At 36.1% G+C, this 19247-nt stretch overlaps 1 protein-coding gene across 2 annotated transcripts in view; it reads left to right on the top strand.

Moving 5' to 3' along the window:
* COX10 (cytochrome c oxidase assembly factor heme A:farnesyltransferase COX10) overlaps positions 1–19247 on the top strand; it is a 141791-nt gene that overhangs the window by 27148 nt on the left and 95396 nt on the right. For both annotated transcript variants that reach the window (XM_055256195.2, XM_055256196.2), the window contains exon 4: positions 5535–5659. In XM_055256195.2, the coding sequence (XP_055112170.1) occupies positions 5535–5659 (125 nt within the window). The remainder of the gene's footprint in view (positions 1–5534; positions 5660–19247) is intronic.

The following is a 19247-nucleotide window of genomic DNA, read 5'->3' as shown; positions in this document are numbered from 1 at the left end:
TGACTTCAACGGATCCTCCTACCTCAGCCTCCCAAAGTGTTGAGATTACCAGCATGCGCCATGGCATCTGGCAAAAAAAATGTGTTTTTGTTTTGTTTTGTTTTTTAAATTTTGGGAAACATAGTAGGAACTTATTCCTGGAGAAGGCAGAGGCAGATAAGAGAGCATCTGGAGCAAATGAATCCTGGACAACAGATTGGAACTAGTAGGCAGGACCATCTTTAGTGAGGGCTGCTACTGGATCTCTTTTCATGGAGAAGCTTGAGGTTCTCTACCTGGCCTTCCACCCAGGAGTGGGGATGAGTCAAGCTCTGTTGGTTTGGGAATATTACTCTCCCATGGGCTCCCAGAGTCATTCCTGGGCCTGCAGTGCAGTGCCTCTGGGCCCATATTAGATGGGTCATGCTTCATTGACAACATTGATTTTATGTTTATTTGTGAAAGGGCAGAATATGAGATTACCAAATAAAATACAATTTCAGGTGTTATTAATGAGGGAATATATTGCATTCACTTTTAATGAGATTTTGGTGTTACAAAATGATTCCATGTAATGAACCCCAGGAAATCAATGAAAAGTTTAATTACAGTTATGGCAGTGTTGTGTGAGAAAATCGCTTTGGTCAATTTTACTTGTACAATTTATCAGTCCTCCCTGCCTTTCTTTTTCAAATTAATTGCTTTGATGAAATAAGTATAAATACATTCTTTGTTAGCTTTTGGGTTTTTTTTAGAAATATGTTACAAAATTCAAATTTCCTTCTCTTTAGTAATAGTTATTATTTTTGCATGTATTACCATTTACAATTTGTACATTTTAAAATTAGATAGTATTTCCATTTTGTAAATTTCATCATTGTTATGTCTTACTATAAAACACTGTTCTTTTCCCTTTGTTAGCTTTTTATAAATCACTTTTTGTCTCTTCTCAATTTATCAGTAGATTCAGTCAAACATTTGATGTACTTTCTCTATGCTTTATCACCCCATCAAGCTCTGGGGTGAATAAAAAGAATAACAAGATACTTCCTCCTCTGATTAACAGTTTTCCTTTCGTGTAACTACATACCCTTTTCAATTTTAAATAAAATGAACTTTCTTTTTAGAACATTTCTATTGTCGACAGTTCAATAATTATGGGGCTTTCTTGTCCATTACGATGGTAATTGACTTAAAAATTTGTTAAGCACAATACAAAATGTTGATCTGGATATTTAGAGATATCTAAAGTATAATACATCGTCCCTTGGAGTATCCCTGGAAGATTGGCTCTAGTATCCCATCTCTAGTTTACTTATGATACCTAATGCAATGTAAATGCTGTATAAATAATTGCCATACTGTATTGTTTACAGAATAATGACAGGAAAAAAAAAGTCTGTACATGCTCATTGCAGATGTAACTATTTTCTTTCTGAATATTTTTGATCCAAGGTTGATTGAATCCACAGATGTGTGGAACCCATGGATACAGAAGTCTTCTATTTTTGTGGCTCTAGATTTTACTAACTATATATTGAGAATGTTATAGTAGATTTTCTTTTAACTATTACAGTTGTTTATGAGTAGTAAACAACTCTACTTTTGTGTTCAAGGCCTTAAAATATAGTCAAATTATTTTGGCTGATTTACTCTATGGAGAGAAGCAGTTTACTTAGTTTGATTTTAAGAGAGAAGCCTCTGCAGTCTCTTTTTCCCTCAAATTCTCCCATTGATACCATCAGCCTTTCTTCTGCGTGGTAGAATTCTGATACAAATGAGAGGCAGCCTGGATGTTAAGGATTTTGCTTCTAGTCCTGGTTGTCACTGATGCACTGTGCAATATGTGAAGAGTCGCCTAACCCATCTGCAGAGCTCTTGAGTCTTGCAAAACAAGATGACTCTTGTTCTTTAACATTGGCCTGTCCAGGAGGTTTTGCAATTTATGGTGTGATATCTATAAAGAACGAAAAAGCTTCCTCAAAGATGGGTGCTGTTTGAGTATTCTAAATGGAGCTTTGTTGTTTGCTTTAAAAACAGTGCCTTTCTTGATGGTCATTAAATGTGTGCAGGTAAAACTAAATGGCCTGTGACAGGAGAGACTGTTCGTTCCCCGTTGGCACGAGGGTAAAATGTACCTGCGACTACTGTTTTCAGAGTCTGTAATCACCATGGCATTTTCCTTTGGGCATAAGTTGTTAACAGAATTAGATAGCTAAAACTTTTTCCAGAATGTTTACTTTGAAATTGAGTATTCTGCCTTTGATTGCTGCCCTCTGCTCCATGTGATTCTTTGCTGCTGTTAGGTACCTTGTGTGCACTTGTTGTGTTATGACTTGTAGTAGGATATATAGGCCGGAACAGGCTGTACCCCTAAACAGAGGAGATGTGAGAGGGGACAACACATGCTTTCTGGCCTAGACTCCCCACCTCAGCCATGCTACCTTTCTTCTGAATGTGTGTGTCTTCATGACTTCTGATTAGCCTCTCGTTAGCCTTCAGCTCCTAATCTGCTCATCTTCCTGTAATCTTTATCCAAACCTGCACCCTCATTCCTGAACCTTGCTCTCTACTTACATCTGTGCATGTCTCTCATTTTCTGGAGGTAAATCTTCCCCCAGGAGATTCAGATGCACACCGTATTTGGGAACAACTGAGGTAAAGGAAGGACCCCTTGCCAAAATACTTGTGCTCTAGGTACTTTGAGTTGAAATAGTTATACTTAAGGCACCTTACAAACTACCATCGAACCCAGCCAAAGTATTTATTTGATTTAGCAATATCAAGAAATCCGTGACCCATCTAGATATTAGGGAAGGGGCTTGTTCATATGGTACAACTATAAAGGATTATTGGAAGTTGCTGATAAGACTAGATTGAAGAACATACCAGCCAATTCATGATTATTAGGAGGAACTACCAGTTTCTCCAGCACGTACCTCCTGATGCCAATAGTGGTGCCTTCCTGTCCTGCTTGCTGTAGCCCCTCTCATGGTTACTGGACACCCATGCCACCTTATTGTCTTGATGCATGTCTCCAAATATTCTTTGTGTCTTTCATTCTTTTCCTTCCCTCCATCTGTAAAGGTCTGACTTTTTCACATACTGCTCTGCGTTGTTGTGCATGCTGCCCCTTGATCTCATCCATTCCCTCAGGCTCAGCCATGGCCTCTAGGCGACTCCAGAGCTTCATGCCTCTTCAGTCTCTCAAGTCTCCCTCCTGAGCTTTAGTTTCATATTTCATCTGTGTTCTTTATATTTCTACCTGGATGTCCCACAGTTTCTCAAAACAGCACGTGTTCCTAAGGCTAGCTAGCTTCATCACCTCTTTCCCTAATGTCGTTACTTCTATTAATGTTATCATTCCTTTCCATGTCACCCAAGTGCATGGTAAATGGTAAAGTGCACTTTTCCATTCATTCTTTTTTGTTGTTTTATCTTCCTACCTCTGCCAGTTACCAGGTCCTAACAATTCTCTAATCAAAATATCCCCTTTTTACAACCCTTGTTCACAATGAATTAATGGTATGGCCTCTTAAAATGTTTCTCAATAAAACTCTCTGCCTCTCTTAAGTCATAGTGCACAGATACTTCCACTTACAGATTGCCTTCTTGCATTAGACTTTCAGTGACTCTCCACTGCCAACCAATCAAACTACAAACTCCTTCAGCTTGCTATTCTGCAATCTGACATTTGCCACCTTTCCACCTGTTTTTCCAGTAAATACTGCTCTATGCCTAGCATAGTGATAGCCCCCCAAATATAGCAGTGAACTACACAGACAGGGGTCCTACCTTCAGGGAGCTTACATTCCAGTGAGGAGTCAGAGTGTAGTAAGTGTCGTGAAGGAAATAAAAGGAGGATGTGAGTGAGGGAGTAACTGGGAAGACTTACATTAGATGAGGTGATCAGAAAGGTTCTCCTTAACAAGTAGCATTTAAGATGGGATCTGAAGGATGAGAAGGAGCCAGCCATGGACAGAGGCAGATGAAACAAAAGTACAAGACCCCAGGGACAAGAAAGAGCTTGGAATGCTCAAAGGATAGAAGAAGTCTCATGAATGGATAATAGTGAATGAGCTAAAGAGAGGTGTGAGATGCACTTACTGGCAGAGAAAGAGTTTACATTTTATATCAGGTATAGCATCAAAGAATTTTCAATGTTCAAAGCAGTGATGTGATTTGATCTGTTTTTATTTTAAAAACATCACTCTGAAGAGAAGTTTGATGGAAACAAGGAGACCAGTTAGGGGGTAAAGCTCTTATGGTAATTGCTTGGACTAGGTTAGGGTTTCTCAAGCTCAGCACTACTGGCATTTTAGGCTAGAAAATTATTGGTTATTGGGGGGTATCCTATGCACCCTAGGATGTTAAGAAGCACCCTCAGCCTGTATCCACTAGAAGACAAGTAGCACCCTCCCCTCCAATCAAAAATGTTTCCAGACAATGCTAAATGTCCCCTGGGGGCAAAACTACCCCTGGTTAAGAACTGTTGGACTAAATGCTGGCGGTGTGATGTGTTTGAAACATACTGTAGAGATAGAACAGACACTACTTTGTAATGAATGGGATATAGCGAGTGACAAAGGAGATAATCAAATATGCTTCCTAGGTTTTTGGTTGGAGAATCTAGGTAGATGCCATCTAAAGATGGCATACTTTAGATTCTTGACATTGGTCTTCCCTTCCCTTGTGCCTGTTCTTGGAATTATCCATGTACCTGTAATGTTGCTCACCCCACCATTCTCTTCCTTTCTCTTCATCCCCTCCAGAAAATCCAACTTAAATGTCATCTTCTTGAAGCTTTCCTAGATTTGTCCACCAATGGTGATCCTTTTTCCAGCAGATTTCTACAGCTCCATATCAGCACCACTCTTGGACACTTTCTGGCCCTGTCAGCTTCTGTAAACCCCAGGAAAGAAGCGCCAGGGCCTACCGAAAAGGAGCAGCCTTGGTGGATGCTTGAAATGTCTGGCTTTGCTTCTGCACCTCGCCTCTTCCCTTAGTTCCTGTTGGTGGCTTGTAGGATTATCATCTCCCACTACGCATTCTCTGACCCCTGAGACCATCATCTCTTATAGGCAAGACCACCCCTAGGCTTGTCTGGAGTTTGTCACAGAATTGGGATCCTTGTTATTTGCTATCTTGTGTTACAGTTATTAAGGTATATCTGCCATCTCCCTTTCAAATTACCCAAGAGCAAGAATAAGACCATATACATCTTTATCCCTGACAGTGCATACTGATTACAAATTCGGTATTCAGTAAATGTCTGTTGAATGAATAAGTGAATGATTGAATCTGGAAAACTGACCTTATTTTTTTTCTCTTGAGTATGGAATTAAAAGAAAATTAACATTTTTATATAATTAGTACATGTAGTTTTTATAATCAGAAAAATGTGGATCTTTTTTAAGCCAAAGATCATCCTGTACTTTGTGTTATTAATATAATCAATTAGTTGATATGAAAGATGGCTTGTTTTTTGTCATTTTGGCCTTTACAGTTGGGACTCTTGTTGGTGACAGTGTGTCTGCTCTGTTTCTGTATCGCAGCTCTAGTTGTAAGTACCACTGCAGCTGGATTTGCATTGGCTCCGGGCCCTTTTGACTGGCCCTGTTTCCTGCTTACTTCTGTTGGGACAGGCCTCGCATCCTGTGCTGCCAACTCCATCAATCAGGTCAGTTTCTCACTTTCACCTAAATTATGGTATTGTCACTTTTTCCTAGATGGCTATATTGTCATATTTTTAAATACCTTCCACACTCATATATATTGATGGAGAAGCATTTGTAACACTGTGTATCCTATAGGAGCCTGTGGGTTTCATAACCAATTTGTCTTTTCTTTTGAGATGAATGGTTTTCAGGTACGTTCAGGTGAGAGAGCAGTAGAGTAGATGCTTCAAATGACTAGGATTCCTTGGGTTAAAACATGTTTTTGAGCTGTCATAACTTTCTGCTCTTAGTGGTATCTTTGTTTATCCATTTCAGATACATTTCCCTGAGCTTGACATTATGCACTATTCTTTCTTGGTTTGATTTCTTTGCATTTTAAACCACTGCTATAAAGAACAGAATATATTTTAAATAGGCATATTCAGCTATTTTTTAAAAATCAGTAATTTAGTGCTCAGTTAACTTGGTATATGGAATAAGGTTATACCCCCAAATTAGCATATTATTTTTAATATCAAAATATTTTATATTTTGAAGATCAAAATATATTTAAAACATTATTTTAAACATCAAAATAATTCTCCCAAATAGTTTTTTTTTTTCCCATCTGGTCATTGTGGTCTGCCTTAACGTTGTGGCTTTTTCATAAGATACTATAGTGAAAAATTTTGGCTAAAACTTAAGGAAAATCGTTTTCATTACCAGAACACCCAAGAGGAGTTGGCACAGTTTTAAAGCAGGAATTCAAGTTACCAGCAGGAAAACAGCTTGGCTGAGTGGACATATAAGTTGCTAGTCTGCAAAATATGTGAATTTAATGTGATAATGCCTTTAGTCATTATGGTTCTACAATATATTGTCAGCTATCTGGAGAAAGATCAATCTATTCCAAATAAGTTTTTTTGTTGTCGTTGTTATTTGGGATGTCAGAACAATCTTATAGTGAGGTTCAAATAGTGCTAGCACTTTACCAAAAAGATCATCCCCTTCTATAAAGCAGGACACCATCTCTTCCAAGTAGTTTCTTCCTTTTGCTACCTTCCCATGTTTTCTGGTAAAGAGAATAAACATGATCCCACCATGAACATATTTTTAATGAAAATGCGAATAAAAAGCAATGTAAGCCAAATTGATTTATTTGTCCATTTGGGTCTATTTTTTATTTTTAGAAGTTATTACCTCTATTTGGTTATATATACATCTGCGACCCGAGGTAAAGCCAGGAGCACATTCTAGTTTTCAGCCTCCTTTTCTTAAATTGAAAAGCCACATTTATCCTTGAGATACTAATTATCTGAAGGATTTAAATTATGTAGATTCAAAGAAAATGTTTAAAATAAAATATGGACATTCAGAGAAAAAAATAACTAAAACGCATCAAATGGTTCAGAAGCTCCTAAATATTATAAAAAATAAGAGTTGTTTGAGTTGGAGCTGCTCCTCCTCCCCTCTCACCCCACCCCTTTTCTTTTCAAAAATAGGTAGCTCAAGAATTTATCATGAAAAAAACCTCTCAGTTGTAGCAAGAAAGTATTTGGAGGAATAAAAATTGAATGATTTACATTTAGGCAGAAATTGAACATAAGCCAAGGTTTTGGAAATTTTAAAAGGATGTGTTTAGGTGACTGCTTGATTTTTAGTCTGTAGAAGTATTTTTGCTATAGGGAGCGAGTTGGATTCTGTAAATTTTAAAAATACGGAGGAAAGCCACAGAATGCATGTTGGGATTCTTTCTGGTCCTGAAAAAGTGCAGTGTCTGCCTCTTTCCTCCTTAGGCTGGTTTTCCAGCCCTGCTCCGCATCCCCCTTACACAGCACTCCTGATCTTCCGTTGGAACTCCGTGTCATGTTCCTCCATGTGTCACTCATCCCACACAGGCCTCTGCAGTGTCCTGAGTGATGTGAGTTCTTCATCAGTGCTTGTGGTACAAGTGAATTTCTCCATCTTTTTGTACCCCTCATATTGCTTCCTTCCATTTGTCTCAGGCTGTGATTTCGTTTGAAAGCATCACAACACTTTAAAAATCTCAACGATTCCCAGTATAGTAGAATCCTAGTGTTATCATTATGGTATCAGTCAGCTTCCCAAATTATAATATTTCCCAGTAATGTTAGAGATATTTTAGTTCCAGCGTTAGGCAATCTTATACATTTAAAATAAAGGAATGCAAAACCATTTTTATTAGTGTTTTTAAATAGTGTAAGCAGAACAAAGAGCACTAGGCAATAAGGGTTCAACAGAGTTTTTTGAGCAGCATATAAATAAAGAAATAGTCCTTAGCAAAAAGGAAGAGTTTACTATACTTTTTTTAGAGAGCTAGTGTTCAAATTAAAAGTACATATATGTGGTTGGTCTGTATAAAAGTTCTTCACTTCTAATAGAATTCTATGGGAAGAAAACTTTCCTTCTGTTCATATTTATAAAAAGATTCAAATTTTATTTATATTTTGAATTTATTAATATTTTCTTTAGCAGTTATTCATTTAGTTCTCAGTATTCTTTGTACTCTATTTCTGTGATCTCTGTGAAAGTAGAAAAAATAAAGCTTTAGAAAGCAGTTTTTACATTTGTTTTAAGGGGAGAAAATGAAATTCAGCTTCTGAATTATGAAGAAGTGACTAGTGCATAAAGAGATACGTATAAGAAACCACTAATATTAAAATGTTAAAGTAAATTACATACCTATTTTGTAATATATACACATGCTTCATTCGAAACCGTACTGTGGCTTTAAAGCACATATGCCTTCAAAGGATGGAAAAATCCATGAAATGTTTTGAATTTTGCAACTGAAAGATAAAATGTTGTGGATGGTTTAACTGATCAAGTCTTGAGAAACAAGTGACAAACTGAATAGCTGAATTAACAAATTTAAAAAGATAAGAATTATCAAAAAAACTATAATATTATTTTGAGGATTTGACATAATAGTGTTATAATAAGCTATAATTGGGATTATTTTACCTAGATTACATATACATGATTTTTTAGAGTGGTTATATCAGTCAGTGTGTATATCAGTAAATACATTTCTGCAAGATACATTTTAATGGTGAGATGATATTCCATTTTATGGATATGCCTCAACTTTCTCAACCAGTTCTCCATTGTTGCAGCTTTTTGCTTCTATAAGTAACACTGCACAGATCTCTAATTGTTTTTAAAGGACAAATTATTGGAAATGAAATTGCTGGGAGGATGGCTGCCAGTTAAAGCACACATGAAACTGCTTTAACTTCAGAATAAATGATCTTAACAAAATAATTAATTTTCTACATTTATACAGTGCTGTAGAATTTACAGAGCATATTTACATAAATTATTCCTTAAGGCTTATAATCCTTGAAGTAGGTGGTATTCCTTCTATTTCTATGTGTAAAACATTTTGTTTTGCTATTGAATTATTCTTTTAGAAGACAACATTTAAAACGTATCATGCAAATAATGTTTTCATTGAATATCAGTGAGAAAATATAGATAAGCAAAAATAACAATAACAAATTTTATTTTACTTTTCCTTTATGTCGGACATTGTTCTGTGTTAGAGATACAGCTGGAAACAAACAAATATCCTGCTTTCATGGTGCCTGTATCTCACCACCCAAATAGATCCATTTGTTAACATTTTGATTTATATTATTATAGACTTCTTCACATACACATGTCTTCACGTATATAACATATATAAAACATTTAACATATGCATATCTTCACATATATATCATATATATATACAGTTTGGGTATTTTTTTCATAAAATAGTATGTCATGGACATCTCTCCATGTCAATATTTGGTATAGCATGATTTTTGTTGTTTTTTTTTTTTTGAGACAGGGTTTCACTCTGTCGCTCAGGCTGGAGTGCAGTGGCGCAATCTTGGCTCACTGCAACCTCCTCCACCTCGCGGGTTCAAGCATTTCTCCTGCTGCAGCGTCCCAAGTAGCTGGGATTATAGGCGCCCGCCACCATCCCCAGCTAATTTTTGTATTTTTAGTTGAGACATGGTTTCACCATGTTGGCCAGACTGGTCTTGAACTCCTGACCTCAAGTGATCCACCCGCCTCAGCCTCCCAAAATGCTGGGATTACAGGTGTGAGCCACTGCACCCAGCCAGCATAGCATGATTTTAAGAGTTGTATATGGATATACTCTGATTTGTTTAATCAGTTTCTCCTTATTTGACATTTTAGGGATTTCTAGTTTTTGTCCATGTAAACAATGCTGAGCTGAAATTCTTTAGCTAAATTTTGCATATATCCTTATTTATTTCAATAGTTTTCTAAAAATATGCGGTCATGTCAAGAAATTATGAAGTTTTCAAAATAAAAAGTTAAAATTAAGAAAAACTACTTTAAGTAAAACTAAATGTCTTCCCAGTCTTTTGTTTATTTGAAATCAACTTACGCTTCTGTCCGTCAGTATGTTAAAGTGCTCATCACTAACACTGTGAATTAGAAAATCTTGGCTGGGTTTATAGGTAACATCAGAAATATTCTTTTAATTCAAGTTGTTTTGATGACTTACGAGATGGAGTGTGTTTATTTTTTAGTGCTTATTGGCCATTTAGGGGTTTTTTGTTCAGTTGTTTGCTGGTGAGCTTTGCCTGTTTTGCTGTTGGGTTGCTTGCCTTTGTCTAAGGGCTATTGCTGTATATAGATTGCATTGACTTATAAGGTGCAAATATTTTCTTCAGTTTTTGTCTTTAATATTTTACAGTGCAGATGTTTCATATGTTTTTGCAGTGAGGTCTTCTTTATTTTAGTACAAACTTAATGCAGAAATTTTGATAATTTCTCATCTTGGCACTGTTAGCAGTTTGGACAAGATGACTGTTGTGTGGGCTATCCTGTGTGTTGCAGAGTGCACCCCAGCACCCCCACCTCTACCCACTGGACACTGATGGCACTCCCCCACCCCCACTTGTGACAGCTGAAAATGTCTTCAGACATCGCCAAATGGTCCCTGGGGCCCCAAATCACTCCCAGTTAGGAACCACTGCTTTAATAATTTCTACTTTCTATTTTTTTCCTGAAATCTTTGCCCAAGATCCTGGCTATAATTTCTGTCTCAGGCAAACCCTGGGCCACATTTCTTTTTGTTTAATTACTCGTGGATAGCTAGGGTGACCATATGTACTTCTTTATGCCTGTGTTCATGGCGTAATTACTAAGAATGCCTCTTTTACTTTCAAGTGGCCTAGTTTGGACAAGTAATTATATGGTCTTGCTATTCATAGCCCACCTATGCCTTCAATCTTTCACTGTAAGTGAGATTTAAAAATATCTTTGTATCAAAACAAATCTCATCTTAGGTTCTTTTTTTTTCTTTTTTTTCCACAAGTGTTCCCATGAGACAAGTAGAGATTTCCTGACCACAGCCAAGGTCACCTGGCTGGCCTCAGCTTTCACCCTCTTTGTAGCTACATCTTGCTCTACTGTCAGCCTAATTGTACTGTTTTACACACCCACACGCACACATACACGCACACACACACACACCACACGCACGACCTTAGAAAACATTTTACATCCATTATTACTCTGCTATTAGTAAATTGTTCTTGAATCTTGATAATTGATCTCCTTAGTTTTTACAATATTCCTAGCAGATTGTCTCCTCATTACTATGGTTGTCACTGATTCCCAAGGCCACTGGCTCTAGAAGTGGACAGCCTTGATGAGTAGAATGCTCTTCCTCATCCTGAGCCAGTCAGCCTCCTTATAACTTCAGTCTGTTAGTCATAGTTCTGCTATGTGGAAGAACTCAGTGTTCTTTTTTCTTTCATATGATACTTCCAGTGTATCACTTTCTGACTATGGTTAGTAGCCACTTGTGGTATTGCTGTATAGTTATTCATTTATATCTCTTTCCTAGAGAACTCTTAACTTCTGGAAACCAATGATTATGACTAACATATTTTGTACATCCATCACCTCTGCCCACAAGCATATAGAGCAAGACAGTAGAGTACAACTTTGAAGGAATATATATGAGGGAGGGAAGAAAGTAGCAATAAGTGTTCATGATAACAATAATTGCAGCAAACACTTGTGCTATATGCCAAATAATGTTCTAAGCATTGTACATACATTAGATCATTTGTTTGAGTCTAGGTTCATCAGGTTTCAAAAAAAGATAGTTCTTTTGAAAGATCAAATAAATGGTGAATGAATTCATAACTTAGTCTTAGCTTTAAGGAAAACCATTGATGTTCTCAGCGACTTTACTTTGGAGAAAATTAGAAGAAAGGCACAAAACATAAGTAGAGTTTCAGATCTGAGAACCAGGTTATAATTAGAAAGGTAAGTGTGACAAGGGTATGTTATCTTTGGGATCTAGTGTATCTGTGAATGTTGAATAATTTTTGTGAAAGCAAATGAAAGATCAAGAGGTGTGAATAAAATAGGGTCAAGAAGAGACATGTTTTTTGTTTAATACTGACAATATTTGAGAGACGTTCATGGCTGAAATAAGGTAAAAAAGACGGGCTTTGGATAAAGAGCTCTGAATTACAGAGTAGGTAGGGAAAAAGAAAATTTACATCTTTTTAAACTCTGAAAGGAAAAGCAGGTAAAGATTTTTGTTTTCCCAGTGAATATGAGATTAATATCTAATGCATTTTTCTCCATTTTCCTTTTCTCTGATGTTTCTTGTGTTTTGACTATACAGTCTGCCTAGAGCAATAGAAATTGATTTTCATCTTCTATGTTGAACAAAAGTGGTTATTAAATTTGGTGCTGTATTCTAGGAGAATAAGACTTAATGTTAGTGAATACCAGTGATGTGATTTATTGAACATCATACATATAAGAAAAAATCAATATGAGAAATATATTTTTCTTCTGAATGTTGTGATTTGTTTGACTTTGATGTTTTAGCTGCTGGGCAACTTGCATTCATTCAGTGGTCTCTGAAGTTCATAACTCATGGCTTATTCAGATGATTCAAATTAGCTACTGCACTAGATCAGGTTTGCCTAGAGAGTTCTCGAATACCATGTGGGAAAGAGTCTCTAACTAAATATGGTTTTTATATATAAGGAAAATGATGAGCATTACTGAACAATGACAGAAAGAAAATGCATTTTGAATGCAGAGTCTCTTTTCCTGAATTTAAATAACCTCAAATAATTTCTAAATTACATTTGATTCCCCTTTCCAGAATGATCCATCTCAGTGGAGTGAGTTTGGCATTGGTATTTATAACCAAAATAACTCCAGGTGAGATTTTTGCCAACAAACGCAGAAATTATGATAATTCGAACGTATATTTGTAAATAGTTTTTCAATAATTTACATGCCACTGGTCATTATTCGCTTCTTATGACGACTCTGTGAGGTGGCATTATTCCAGTATTGTAGAAGAAGAAAATGAAGCTTAATGGTACCATTGATCACACGTGTTTGAAAGTGGTCAAATTGGGAGCAGAACCTGTGGACCCAGTTCATTACTATTTCCTCTCAAATGAGATGTCTTATTCCAGTCACTACCTTGGAATCGGGCTATTCTTTATTAATATGAGTCTTCCTGCTACCAAGTTAACTGCTGACATCCTTGCCACGGTGTAGTAGAGGTGGAGTTAACATAGTGGATGTGGTGAGGTATCTACCTCTAACGACATCGAGTGGATCTAGAGCACTTATGTCTTAGTCAAACTAAGTGTTCCATTAATGTTAGCTATTATTATTGTTATTAACATAAAAGTTTGGTCTGGTTTTGGCCCACATCTTTCACATGTTCAGAATCTGAATATCTTGCAGTTATCTCCAGTCTTGGTTGAGTCTAGATTCCTGGGATTTCAGAAAAAAAATAGCTCTTTTGTAAGATGAAATAAATAGTGAAAGAATTTATAACTTAGCTTTAAGGAGAACCATTGATGTTCTCAGAGACTTTATTTTGGAGAAAATTATAAGAAAGGCACAAAACGTAAGTAAAATTTCAGATCTGAGAAGCAGGGTCTTAATGAGAAGGAAACGTTTATTTTTCTCAGAGTACTAAGACTTGGGTTATACTGGCAAACTTTAATATATGTATGTTATGAATATATGTATATATTTATGTCAAGTATGTATATACTTGTTTATGAATTCTTCATATTTGAATATGTGGTGATGTCTTGGGTTCAGCAGACATTGATTTTCTACTATTCGGTAAGCATTGTGGAATTATGTATGAGGTTCTGGTAAATCAAAGAAATATTGGTGGAAAAGGGTGATTCAAAAGCAGATAATTAATTGAGACATAATGGAAATGATACAATGTAGACTTGGAGAGTTATAATTCTTGGTGTGTATCTCTGGGTAGCATGTTGTGATTAAACCTGATTTGGGTGGCTTGGAGACTTGCTTCCTTCATCTCCCCACCACCCCCACCTAGCAGAGGTCAAAGTAACGTTCTTTTCTAATTATCTCTTTCTTTTCTTTTCTTTTTTTAATCTTCAGTTATATTTTGCTATTCCTGATGGTTTTTGTTCTTCTGAATCCCATTAGCCTCCTAGTTCTCTGCTCTGAACCACAGACTCCCCTCCCTGTTATCTGGGTTAGATTGACTGTTGGTTGACTGATGACTGATGGCATTGATGTAAAAACTGACTGTGTGGCTGATCCCTGGGAGACTGTATCGTTTCTTTGTCTCATACTCTCTTTGCCTTAGTGACAAACTGCTTTTGAGGTTTAATTTGTGAACATTTCGATGACTTCATATATATTTTTTACTTTAAAATTGGTATCATTGGATGATTCTGAATTCTAAACTAAGCCCCCAGACACTGAAAGGAATAGGAATTGGGATGTCAAGAGGGTGGTGGGGATGGACAGTAGAGCAGATGTTAATTGTTACCTATGCTTCTTTAACCCAGACTACCTTTCGAGACTTCTTTGTCTGTTGCTGTTTCTAACTAGTTAGTAGAGCTCCAGACTGCTTTAAGCAAGCTATTAGACCTTTAAAATTTGTGTGTATGTAAGTGATTAAGTAAATCCTAAAATTCACATTTTCATGACCACCCATTTCTGTCTTACCAATTTTCTAAGACGTTTTAGAAAATATTGTTGGGCAAGAAAGGGAAATTACTTACCTGTGTGATTAATCTTAAGGAAAATTTCACTCTGGCATTTCCTTCAGATCCTTTGCCAGATTTCTTCCGGAAACAACGATCACAGGGGGAACAAAGAAATTCTAAAGGATTTGAATGATGGAATGTAGAGATAGGATGAAACAAAAGAGAAATTTTGGTAGTTAATCAGATTTATGTATACTTGTAATCTAGAATATCTTTATACTTTATACTGTGTAACCTTAAAATACTAAGTTAAAGTACAGCTTTAGCTTTCATTCTGACTGGGCTTTCCTTAGTACTAAAAGATATTTACCTGCTAGCTTACAAGAAAGAAAACTACCACTTACAAGAAAGAAAATTTTTATTTCAAGAAAGAAATAAAAATCTAATTTAATATTCCAACATTTTCATTAATATGTCTGAATAAAATTAAGATCTGATATTGCTTTTAGCAAAAGTATGGTTGGTAATCTAGAAAATGCCATTGTGTCATATTGCTGTCATTAGATGAAATAAATACAAAGGATTAAATAGTACTGTGTATAATTTCCTTAAACAGCTAGCTGAAGATACGTGGATAAAGATCCTTCCCTAATGTTACTGATGTAATCTACTAACTTAAAATAACGGGGATTAAATACAGCTTCTGACCTTAAGAACATATCATAAGACCAGATTCTCAGGTCTTATAAAAATGTTCAGGGATTTATAAATTAGGATATCAATAAAGGACAGAATTTACTGAGACTGAATTCCTTTCATGATTTTCACTTACTCTGAGTAAGTGCGCGGCTGAAGAGTGTATTTGAGTGAGCATGCACAAAGTGTAATGTATTTTGTCCACAAGAGGAAAAATAGTTTATAAGTTTTCCAGGAGAACGTACTCAGCCATCCTAAGAACCTATGACTTAAGTAAAGTCAGGTTACGTCAGAAATGACCCTCTTTGTAAACACTAAGTGAACATTCAGGCTTTAAGACTTTAATACCTTCAAAAAGCAGTTCACACTTCCATAGAATTTTGTTTATTCTACTTAGTTCAAATGCAAATTATTGAGGTTGGGGAAGGCAGTTGAAATCCTCTTGACATTCACCCACCTATTAGAAAGTAATTCTGATTTGGCTGGACCAGAAAGCAGAATGCCATTACATAGTAGAAAGTGCTGATATTCTTTGCTGTTATTTTCTTGAAAGATATTTTCTAGAAGGATCCGTGTATATGTATTGATTACTTTTGCTGGAGATAAAAAGATTGGTCCCTACTCTGAAGCAGCTTACAGTCTGGTAGAGGAAGACAGATGAATAAATAAGTGCAATAAAACAATAACATTTGTTGGCTCTGTAACAGAATATAGGCAGTGCTTTAGGCATTTAAAGGAAGGTGTAGGGAGTGGCCATTTCTACCTGTGAAGGTCATGAAAGGTTCTCAGAAAAGTGACCACAGTATCAAAAGGTTAGATGGGTTTTTTCCTAGGTATGTGCGTGTGATAGGGGAACTTTCCAGACAGAGGGAGCATCATGAGTAAAGACCCAGAGATGTGAAATTTTATAACATGGGTGGCCATTTGGGGAACTACAAACATTGCAGTGTAGCAGAAGCACAAGGTTGGGAGGATACTGTGAGACATTTGGCTAAAGAAGCATGAGGGCAGGCCGAGAAGGGCATATGTGCTTTGCTAAAGCAACCAGACTTACCCTGTAGGTGTTGGGCAGCCATTGGTAGGTTTTGGTAACATAGTTAATGGCTTTCTGTTAATCTTAGGCTAGAGAAGGAAGTCCTGACTTTGACCTATAGACTCTGCATGATCTGATTCTTCTCAAGCCTCGTCTCCTTTCACTGTCCACGTCTGAACTATAGGATCTTCTAGATTTCAGCTAAAACGTCATTCATTCATTCATTAAAATGTCAACAGACATTTCAGTTGACCTAGTCATGCTCCTCTGGCACAACTAATTCTGTTTGTCCAATATCTTCATTTTCTCATCACAGAAAGCACCAAAAATCAGCCCATGCATTTCAACCTCCCTTCTGTCCTCTGTTCTTGTGTACCCTGCCCCCTTGTGCCTTCCTCCCTTCACTCTCATACCCAACAAAACCTGTCGTTGGGTTGAACTTGTCTTGACTCCTCCACCCCAATTCTTGGCTTTGAAGTAGGACATACAATTTTTATATTATTTACTAAAAAAAGGATGATGATGAAAAAGAGCTTTTTTCTGAAAATGGAATTCTTCTCAAGTAAGTAATAGAATGTAGTTTTCTCTCCTTATTTTCATGTTGAGAAAGTGAAGCATGAAATATCTCAGCAGCTTATATATAATCAAGCCACAGGCACTGAATTTTAGCTCATAGATTCAGCTGCTAGCCATGGACAATTGTGTCTTCTTGAATTATACCCTAAAAGATCTCATTGTTTTTAAATTTTAAAAGAGGAGGAGTATGTTACTGCTTTAGCATTCAAAAGGTAAAGTCACAGAGACTCAAAATTGCTTCAGGAAACACCTGGAAATTGCAAATGTGTTTACAATTATTTCTCTACTGATGGCATTATGTTTCAGAAAGTGCCATTAATTGTGATAGAGTAACACACAGCTCTTTGTGAAATTTAAGTCTATTGAATATCAGCACCTTCAAAGACAATAAAAATTCCAGCCTGCATTTATCTATTCCCATGTGAGGCGTTACTACAATGTATATTGTATCTTTCCATGTGAAATTCTTTGGCCTAATCGCCTCTCATTTATACTCAGTTGTCTGAGGTCAGTTTTCCATTTTGCAGTTGTCAAACAGCTGTCAAATTAAAACACCAGATCCTAAAGCTAATTTACTTTTTGTGTCATTCCATATTAGTATATTTTTTGACTTCAGTATTTAAAGAGCTATCCACATTTCTTAATCATCCTTTCCCTCGGTTATTCCATTTTTTCCTGCAACTGTTCACACATACATTAAGTATGGTACTCTAGATATCCTTATTATTTTGCAAGCATCGTGTTTAAAAATTCACATGAACTTTATAAATAAACACTTGAATTAGGCATTAAGCCAATTAACTCCAGTGTTCTTTTTGCAAGAAGAGAAAATCAAATCACTTTAAACATGTCATCCTTATTTTCATTGTCATGCTTATTTTCATCCTTATTTTTATCATCATTTCTATCAAGTTGAAATCTCAATAGTAATTGAACATAGAATTCATAATTGCATTCTAAATGTCAGTATAGGTTAGTATAATAGTAAAAAATGCAGCATTCATTTTTAATAATTCATTGATCAAAGAAATATTTCTGATTATGCCATTGATGTTTTACTACAAAGTACCTCAAGTTGCCAGCGGGTGACATTAACACCGTAATCCTCTGTAAAAGAAGTCCAGCCCTTAGGTGTTTGATGAATACTTTAGAGTTAAATAATTTGGTGAAAGACCTATAGTCATATCCATATACAACTCTTAGTTGTTAGATAGAAAACACCTAAAATGAATATTCTTAAGTTATGATATTTAGGGATTACATGTGGTTGCATAAAAATGTCCCTATATTAGTTTATTTAACCTTTTCCACTAAGGTCATTTTAATCAATAGTTGTTTGCTACTTGCTTTCCATAAACTTGCAAGTTAGATAGGGCTTAATTTAATCTTTTCTAGAATTTTGACACATTCTTCTCTGAGATCTCCTAACTCCTTGTATATGGCTTTGTTACATCATTTATTAAATTGCACTTCAATATATTTTTATGCATCTGAATGTTCCACTAGCTTGTGAGTCCCCTCTTGCTATAAGGGCATATTTTATTCATCTTAATTCTTGGAATCTGATAGGCACTCAGTGAATGGCTGCTGAATAAATGAAGGAGAACATGGGTCAACAAATGAGAACATAAACTCAACAATTAAAAGGGGCTAAACACACAGTGTTACTTTGTTTCTTTATTACTGCAAATTCATGAGAGCTGTCATTTAAAAATTAAACTACATTTTAGGATGTACAGAGGAAGATGGTCCTATTGTTTGTACACATTTTCTTGGAAATGTATTAGTCATTGAGCTTATAATAAAACAAGTTGAATTAAAATTTGGGTAATAATCACTAGTCAGAGTGGCTATTATTAAAAAGACAAGAAATAACATGTTAGAGAGGATGCAGAGAAAAGGGAACTCATACACTGTTGGTAGGAATGTAAATTAGCACACCTTTGTGGAAAATAATACGGAGATCTCTCAACTAAAAATAGAAAACTGTCATTTGATCCAGCAGTCCCACTACTGGGTATCTACCCAAGGGAGAAGAAATCAATGTATCAAAAAGATACCTGCACTCATATGTTCATCACCACCCTACCACCATAGCAAAGATATGCAATCAACCTAAGTGTCCATCAATGGATGATTACATAAGGAAAATGTGGATAAGAAAATGGAATACTATTCAGCCACTAAAAAGAATGAAATCATGTCTTGTGCAGCAGCATGGAACCAGAGTTCATTATCTTAAGTAAAACAAGTCAGACACGGAAAGATAAATACTGCATGTTTTCA

The sequence above is a fragment of the Symphalangus syndactylus genome, chromosome 20, assembly GCF_028878055.3.
Source record: "Symphalangus syndactylus isolate Jambi chromosome 20, NHGRI_mSymSyn1-v2.1_pri, whole genome shotgun sequence".
Lineage (NCBI taxonomy): Eukaryota > Metazoa > Chordata > Mammalia > Primates > Hylobatidae > Symphalangus > Symphalangus syndactylus.
Note: the sequence above shows the minus strand (reverse complement) of the source record. Positions and strands in the feature narration are given on the sequence as shown.